The sequence below is a fragment of the Monopterus albus genome, unplaced genomic scaffold, assembly GCF_001952655.1.
Source record: "Monopterus albus unplaced genomic scaffold, M_albus_1.0 scaffold9.1, whole genome shotgun sequence".
Lineage (NCBI taxonomy): Eukaryota > Metazoa > Chordata > Actinopteri > Synbranchiformes > Synbranchidae > Monopterus > Monopterus albus.
In genome coordinates this window covers 891,877-901,113 of record NW_018127889.1, presented here as the reverse complement: position 1 = coordinate 901,113, position 9,237 = coordinate 891,877, and the positions used below count along the sequence as shown (strand labels likewise).

Below are 9,237 nucleotides of genomic sequence, written 5' to 3'. Positions count from 1 at the left end.
CTGGTTCGATCATAGACTCTGTGACCCCTGAACCCTCATGTAGTACCTGTCCTGCCTGGCCCTGGGAACCCTGTGCATTTACTAATGTCTCTTTCCGTGACCGATTTTCCTCCAGATCTCTTCTGATGAGGCCCATACTCTTTAGGTCCTCATAACTGATGTTGTCATAAACATTTTCAATATCGTCTATGGCCAGCTGCTCAGCTGAGGATGATCCAGATATGTCGTTGCTGGATGATTCAGTGTGGATCACTTCCAGGTTGCTGTGGTCAGTCTGGTCATTGTCTGGACTCTGTCGAGATTCTCTAACCTTCTCCCCTGCACTGCTTGCCCTCCGCAGGACTCTGCTCCCATTGGATGGAGGGTCAATCTGCATTGTGGGCACCTGTTCGACATGCCAGCTGCAGGGACGAGCCGTCCTGGGTGATGAGGTGGCCTCAGACCTCTCCGTGGGCACCTCTGGTTCTGTTCCACTTAGCTCTGTGGGGACAAACATCTGGTAGATATCCTCCTCCTCCTCATCAGGCTGCATGGTTCTCTGGCGGGTGGGGAACATGGCCCTGCGAGCCCGGTGGTCTGCCCATATGTCCCTCACAGAATGCTCACTTTCTGTGATTATAACAGAGGGAATGGGGGACTCTGGAGGTTCCTCCGTCACGTGAGGTGTCCTGAGAAGCGGAGGGTGGTGACTACTGTCTCTCACCAGGGATTCTCTGGCTCTCTGAGGTGAAGAACAGAAAAAAAAAGTTGTTTTACATGAGGTTGAGGCAGTCCAAAAACAATGAGAGAGAATAGAAAATTATTAATCTTCTCATATATTACCATGTAGAACTACTGTACCTGCAGGTCTGAAGCACTCATGTTGAAGGCTGTCCACTGCTCTATACTGTCAACAGATGCCTGAGGGTTAAGCCTCTTCCTACCGCCTTTGCCAGGGACTTGCAGCCTCTTTCCACCTGCCTGAATGCAAAGATTTCCAAATTAACCAGATATCGTCCACGCTGAAGATGAATGTGGAGTGTATGTATATAGGATGAATATCACTCGGTGCCCAGCTTTAAACTCACCAGGCAGCTGTCATCCTCATCGTCAGCATCCTGCTGATGCGGCTCCTCCCCTTCCTCTCTGTCACTGTGGTCATAGCGATCACCGGGGTCCAGAGACTCCTGTGACTGGTTGATGAGGCTGCGGCTGCGACCGATCGTGCCCAGAGCCAGCTGGGACACTGGAGAAAGTAGGGTGGCGCCCAGACTTATTCTCTGGTAAAGAATAAATAAATAAATTAAAAAAAAAAAAGGTGATTGTATGAACATGACCTAAAACCGTTCATCTTTGCTTATCACTCACTTTTTCGCCATCTGTGTTGGCAGCATTCTGCTTGGCATTCTTCAGTAATTTGGACAGAGGCTCTGTGGAGATGAATAAATACATTCATGCCAAACTCTTCAGCCATGAAAAGAGTGTTAGGTTTTAAATTCAACAAATTCTACGTCTCACCTTTCCTGCGTCCTCTACGAGGAGTCGGGCCCACCTTGGTTTGAGGGGAATCCTTTTCTCCATCAGGGCTGTAATGAAACCCAGGATGATCTGGAAAAATGAAAGAAGACATGTTACAGAACACATACATGATGATTAACCTGTTTTTTTTTACTTTCAGCTTGTGGCAGTTCTCTAAAAAGGCTAAGTATATAAAATCTGACTATAAAAATGTGTGTTTATGATCATTTTCCAACATAAATGTCATGTGTAATGTCACTCACGCATTGCATCCATCTCCAAAATGGCTTGCTTGGCCTAGAATTGGAGTAACAAAATCAGTGAATTCTACAAGTTAGATCACAGATGAGCAGGTTGACACTAGATGGCGCCACACCATTGTCCTGTCAATACTGACACATAGTGAACTTTCTCAGTGGCATTCAATCCTTGGAGAGAAATCCTCAGCTTCTACTTGTACATGTGAAAAGGCTGGTGAAGAGACAGAAAAGTGATTGTGGTTGAGTAAATGAGGGGAAGAAATCAGAACACATGACAGGAAAGTTGGGAGAAAAAGCAAGAGTTGGAAAAGATGGATAAGATTGAGAAAAGAAGCGGGACAGAGGGAGTGACATTTCCAACAAATCCCACTCAAAGTCTGTGATTGCACCATCAGAAAGGGAGCTGGCAGGAGAGGGGATGCTCTTACCTTGGCGGGGATTTTGGCAGGATGATTTTCAAGTATGAGTCTCTTGAGGTGTAAGATCCACATGCGTTTGTCTTGCTGTGATTTGGCCTGAGGCAGAGCACAAAACATCACAGAGATGAGAGCATCAAACATGCACTTTAAAAGGCAGCTGACATGGACATGGCTTTCTTGCATCCCACATATTATCTTTTCTTTTTCAGCGCAGCAGTTAGACAACAACAATGGCTGCCATTAGCCTCTAAATACTCAACATGCCTGAACAGCTCAGAGAGGTGAGCCTGGATGCTCTGCAACATCATCGACAGAGGCAAGTAATCATTACACTTTCTGACTGCACTCTTGCACAATGTTGCCAGTGGCTACAGTTTTAAACATGTAGCCTAATTACAATCACATTGTTATGATGTGCTCCTTCTTATGCATTTTAGCTATACCTGGACTGTGTGCTGCAGTTTGGGATTCTTGTAGTGAAACACACTGAAACTCAGTGGTTCTTTAGGAATAACTTCCACCAGCATCAGGTTACAGCACTGCAACAGACAGATAGGTCATTTAAAAATGCAGTTATTGAACAGAAAAGCCTGAATAATTAGCATCTCCTTGGGACATGCAGCATGACTGACCAGGATGTGAGCTTTGTATGTATAGGTTTCTTCTCGTTTCTTGGTAATGAGCAGAAGCTTGTCAAACAGGAAGAGAGTTCTCTCGTTTTTGGCTCGCTGCAGACGAAACGTTCCTTCGAGAACCAGCTCTCCATAACCGATCAAATCAGGGCCTTTCCAGTTGGTCAGTTGGCTTTGGATTTCCTGCAGTTAGCATGGAAATTCAGAAAATGAATGAAGTTTAATAATTATTATATTTTAACAGGGAAGAACCCAGGGTACTGATGGGTCCCATCAGGCTCTGTTCAGGTATCTGCACTCTAATCTGATTTAGCAATAGAGTAAAATAAAATATGGAAAAACATCTAAAAATACCAGGTGCAGAAAATTGAGTATAATATTGAATGAGGGAGGCAAATGCTAAAAGATTAGCAGTAATAAACCAAATTTATATTGCTGTTATTTATAAATGGAGACATTTAAAGCACGGGCAGCACGGTGGGCAAATATGAACAGATAAATGTGAAAATAAAATAATAAAGAAGTGGTGAAGGAGGAGGATAGAGAATGTGTGTTGTGCCCCTGGACAGACAGAGAAATAGACATGATAGTACAAGCAAAAAAGATTAGGAAAAGAAAAAAGAGAACGGCACACAAGCAAGCAGAGAAAAAAAATGGTAATGAAGAAGGCAAAAAAAAAATTCTAGTGAGTCAATCATTTCTCCAGACCTTTCTGGCTGATAAACAAAACAAGCTTCCCTTTTATGTGCCTCCTTATGCAAGGCCATTATTACCCCGGTGGAAATGGAGTAACTTGCATAAAATGTGGGGAGGACGAGAGCACTAGATAATTCTACCATAGAGTTTGAACAACTCTTCTGCAATAAAAGTGATGGCTCCTCAATGGGCTCAAAACTATCATGTCTGTTATTATTATAGGAGTAAGGAGAGACATGGAAAGCATGCAGAACACATCATCACACACTCCGTGTTTAATGAATTCAGGTAAGGGTTTGAGAAAGTGGGACAACACTGACATCCCTGATGGACTGACATTTTTGCACAGTTATCATTTTTCTTTTGTGTTGTTGTGCTTGTCGTACCTGTAACCTAACAGAGTGTTCATGTTTCCTCTTCATGTCGTTGATGTGCCAGGCCACTCTCTGCATGGTGTCTATGGCTTCCTGCACAACCTCGAAGGTCTCTGTGTCCTTGTCCATGTGGTTGGCTATCTCCTGCAGGGATAGCGCGTGCACACACAGTGGGCTTGCACTTGCACATGTTCACAACCACACGTTACACAAGCATGTTCATTAAGACACATGCAAATGAATGCACACTTGCATAAACCTGTGTGTGTCATCAGGCTTTTAATGCAAGCATATACAAGGTGAACACGCATGCTGAGCGCCATATGTCTAAACATTTGGCTACTCCAATGGAGACTGTCATTCAGAGCTTATTCAGAAATGCTCTTATTTAACTGGGCATATCCATAATAAGAACATCAGTGTTGTGTCCTGTGCAAGTGATGCATGTGCTTGCATTTCTCTGGGTGAAAAGTAATCATGTGCATGTAAGTGTGTGTTCTGTGTGAGAGAGACAACAGGCAGACGTACATGGAGCAGTAGGTGGTACTTGAGGATCCTCTGCACTGGCTTGAGCAGGTACGAGCCCAAGGGTAGGGAGTGCCTGAGAGATTCCTGGCGCTCGCGGAAAAACTTGGCTAACACCTTGTTCCTCATGCACTCTGTTAGCACAGCCACCGACCTGTGGAGACAAAACAGAGCAAATAAGATGTCAGTGATGTGCAGTAAACCATAAAGACACCACTGACAAATGAGAGTTTTAATGTATGCTCCAGTAGACAATACTAAAAAAGAAACAATTCACAACTAATTGGACAAAAATGGCTAAGAAACAGAGGTAATACTGTATCAAATTGGAAAGAAATGACATTACAGGGATCATATACTGTTACATTAAAAACATTTGAAAGGGAAAGAAAGAGATTTCTATCCAGCTATCAGCCTAGGCAATCTATCACATTTAATTTGCCAGTTTGGGAGATGCCTGAACTCTGGTGCATAAAAAATAAAAAGAGATGATGTTCCTGACATTAATTTATTGCTTTTATTTCCTAGGTAGCATCATTTACATTTGGAGCACATTCTATAAAAAATCAGCAGCACTTTGTCAGTGGAGCTAGTTTTGACCTACTGGGGAAAAAAGGAGCCTGTGCATGTGTGCATACATGCACAGTGGGGGGAAAGACCAGAAAAAGACAATTGTGAATTGCCCAAAACTTCTTTCTTTCTTCTATGTCTTTGTGTCTATGCATGTGTGTGTGCGCGCGCATGTGGATGTTTGCATGTCTGAATTCCAGTGCAGCTCTACACAGGCCTTACATTGTTCTGGAAGAAACCTGACCTTAGAGCTCAGCATGACCACGATACATCTGTAGCCTCACTGTGTTCATGTGTTGGAGTGTAAATGTCTCGTGTGTGCGTCTGTCGTGTGTGACCTTGGTTGGGGTCACCAGCTGTGATGTGGGAGAAGGTCCATCTCAAACAGCTGACAATAGCCCCCTTCACACACGCTGAGTCTCATACACACGCGTGCGCACAAATCGGCATTCAATTAGCCACCAATAGCTGGCAAATAGGTTCTTTTCCACAAACACTGAAAATATAATCGTCACCAGAGGAGAAGGTGTGTTTGGTAGGCGCAGTATATCCTGACATGAAGAATAGCGTCACGTTTCAGTCTATTTAATCACATGCACACAAAAAACTTCCACATTATTCCACCCAAGCTATCTACATAGGTGTCCCATAGCAGCACACTCACACAAAGCAGAATAAAACATTAGTAGAATCAGGTGTGATAAGGTGACAGCTATAATACCATATCTGTCAGTGTGTGAACTGTAACTCTGTCAATAGGCCAAGAATAAAAGAATGGGAGAAAAACTGGAGCAAAGGTGGGGTGGGGGTGGGGGGGGCTGAGGCATAACAGCCAGCAGACACTTTGATTTGTGATGAAGCAGTTTCTATAAAGCGTGCCAGTTTGTCAGGGAGGGGGGAAAAAGGCAACACATTGATGGACAAACAATAGAGCCATGTGAGATGATGGGAAGACGTTATGTGGAGGTGACATCACAATGGGGCAACAATGACAACAAGATGATTGGGTTTACACAGCAGATGCTGTCTCACACATGAACATACACACTTTAGCTCTTACCGTGGGTAGTTGGTGCAATACTGGGTATAAATGTGGAATTCCTCACTCTGTAAAAACACAAGGATAAATTAGCTCTCACAGTTATGGAGCACTTATAACCGAATAGGCATGAGAAGAAAAAGAAAAAGTGTCAGTGTTGTGGGTGTTTATGTGCATGAGCGGGTGCATGCATGTGCGTGGTGAGGGATAAATGCCCTAAATTAAAATTCGCTCTCTTTTACATTGTAGCATAAGACATTAAAGGTACAGTGGCTCTGTGAAGCTGTATTTAGACATAGAGATGCTCTGAGCTCAATGAATCTGTGCAGCTAGTTCATGTTTACAGCTTCATACAGAGACAAAGCATCCTCTCTCCTCCATTTGTTGCCGCTAATTGAAAGTCAACCGTATAGCTTATGATTAGCCTGCAACCTAGCCTTTAAGTCTTTGTTGATCCCAACCCTGAGCACTCAGATTAAATATCCCTTCATACTCCATTACCGCCCCTTTAATTGAGACTTTTCCCACTTTGCATGCCTCTCTGAACATCAAAGACCTCAGAGACAGCATGACTTATCAAGCCTGGAATGAACCTCGTTCTCTCGTCTCTTAGAAACTCCCCTTGCTATCCATCCACACATCGTCCACCCTTTCTCTGAACTCTACTGCTGTAACCCATTCTCTATTCATTGATCTTTCATGAAAATTCTGCCAATTGTCTCCTCTTTCTTGAAAGCTTTTCTCCTCATCTGCCCCTCTCATCTTGCTCTCTTGGAGACCTCAAGATGATCCTCCTGCTGTTGCGTAACATGAAAATCTAACTGAACTCTGTCTGTGTCCATAAACACTTTGGTGTCAGAGGATCAGGAAGCAAGGTCATAAACACACAGGGTAACGGACAGAACTCTGCCTTTGTTCATGTACACACACACACACACACACACACACACACACACACACACACACACAGATATATATACAGTATATATATAGTAACTTGGAGAGTCAGACACATTTCCTAACATTTGATTTATAGTAAACTTACAGTTTGTGTAGACTGGAGTGTATGTGAATGTTGTTTCTTGCTATAGGCTGTACATCATATCCTTTTTCAGCCACAGCAAACAATTCAACCTCCCTACACAAACACAAATAACGCATCCCACCAAAGCTACACTGAGCATAAGAACACACACAGACTCGTGATTTGTTAGCCTGAGGTGCTCCGTGGGAACCATCCTAAATTGAAGAGCAGACCTCTCCTTCTCGTCTCCAGAAGTCTGCCGCCACAGACCAGGCCTAAACACAACCAGATGTGCCACCATCAATTTCTGATGGCACACACTAACACACTCCTAATATACATTCTTAATATCCCTTTGCACTGTGACCACAAGACCACAAAATACAGAAATCTATGAAATATAGATTTGTGCAGAGCGTGCACACACAGACATGCAAACACACACATCTGCACAGTCTTTGAACCTAACCAGAGAGACCAGCAGATCCTGAATTAACCTACATTTATACTTCCCTTTTATAAATATATACAATTTATGCTGGATCATATAATCATCAAATCCAAATGCTGCACGCAAGACTTTTGAACTGTGTGTTGATACATTAAAAATATCTCTCTCTACAATATCAAGATACAAATTAAATGTATAGATTTTAACTTTTTGGGGAAAAAAAAAATCACTACACAGTGAAATAAAAAAAAAGGTCAAGTTACATCATGAGCACCCACTCATCACTTAAAAGACAAAGTAATAAAGGAGCAGGTTGTCTCATAATGATTTGTGGAGGCCAGACTGGTCAGAGCGAGTCATCAGGTAAGCACCAAATCCTTTATATCATTACAGGCAAAAAAGAAGCTTAAGTTCTTGTGATAATTGTCCTCTCTGTGCTTCAGTCAGCATGTAGCAACCCATAAAAATGCTGTAAAGGCTTACTCAACACACAGCACAGTGAGGATTTAGTCGAGCAGAGAAGAACATGAGGACAGATAGCCAATTATGTGAGCGAGAGGCAGAGATTTACAAGGAGCTCTCCAAACGCTGCGCTGCGTTGTGATTCTTGGCTGCTCAGACTTGAAAAGTATTAGCTTTCAGTGTGTGTGTGTGTGTATTTTACAGCAGATAGTGAAAGAGAGGTTTTGTGGTTTTCTGGATCTTAGCAACCATGACTAACCTTCAGCAATACAAAAGAACTCTGGTTACTATTCTGGCTACAACCCTTTTACCAGAAGTCAACCTCCCCTCAAACACACACACCAGCAGCCCTCCGTGTGACGTATTAATGTAAAAGGGGCATGACAGTCAGTGTTACCTAAATATTTCCATGGGGTACAAGTGTATTAAATCTTACTCTATGAAAAGTCTAAAGAAATCTGGAGAGACGCACAGATCCGTAAAACGCACGTGTCAATATATACACACACATAACATTCAGACGTCAAAATCTGAAGTAATGAAATTATGAAAACACAATCTAAGGGCTTCGAAACAAATCTGAGAATTTGATGTCGTATTTAGGATATTAGTTTCTACACAGCTAGCTCATATAGCTCGACCAACTGGTAACGAAAACTGCAGTACAGAAATAACAAATATGTTTAAAGAAATTTAGAAACAATGCGTAACAAGATATGTATATATTAGGGTTTTTAAAATTAATGTGTTAATTTTTATGATTTATGTGAATGGTTTAATGCGTTTTAAAACATTTATTGTATTATGCAGCATGTTTTTTTTTTTACTTTCTGTGGCTAATGTAGCCTCACAGTAGTTACAGAGAAGAAGTGAAGTATGTTTTTAGAAAATTCTACTTTAAAAAGTTACCAGAAGGTTCTTTGAAAGAAAAAGAAAACTTGTGTGCACATTTTGCCGAGTTTAATTATCACCAAAGTAATTCATCATAGATATATCAACTGAGAGCAAAGAGTTATTTGGTCAAACCTCTTAACACAAACTGACGCCCATTTTAGGCTAAATTTGTGCAAAATGTGTAGACTAAAAATATAATTTGTCTTTTTTGGGTGAAATTTAAAAAAAATGTATCAGAAGCTCAGTGGGAATCACCTTCCTATGATAACTTATTATTGTAGTAATACTGCTCTCTAACCAGCTTTTATTCAGTCTTCCTCAACATTAGCATGAAAAATGGCAGTAAAATGTGACTTCATGAAGAATCGGGAGCAGTAAGTCATGAGCATGTTAA

The 9,237-nt window shown here is 42.0% G+C and overlaps 1 protein-coding gene across 1 annotated transcript in view; it reads right to left on the bottom strand.

The window, feature by feature from the left end:
* LOC109952901 (pleckstrin homology domain-containing family G member 1) overlaps positions 1-9,237 on the bottom strand; it is a 54,711-nt gene that overhangs the window by 4,574 nt on the left and 40,900 nt on the right. The window contains 13 exon segments of the mRNA XM_020588220.1: positions 1-94; positions 97-721; positions 841-960; positions 1,068-1,259; positions 1,348-1,409; positions 1,498-1,587; positions 1,761-1,794; positions 2,186-2,272; positions 2,620-2,715; positions 2,809-2,991; positions 3,891-4,022; positions 4,407-4,557; positions 6,034-6,080. The exon segment at positions 1-94 is cut by the window's left edge and continues 1,118 nt beyond it. Of these exon segments, the coding sequence (XP_020443876.1) occupies positions 1-94; positions 97-721; positions 841-960; positions 1,068-1,259; positions 1,348-1,409; positions 1,498-1,587; positions 1,761-1,794; positions 2,186-2,272; positions 2,620-2,715; positions 2,809-2,991; positions 3,891-4,022; positions 4,407-4,557; positions 6,034-6,080 (1,913 nt within the window).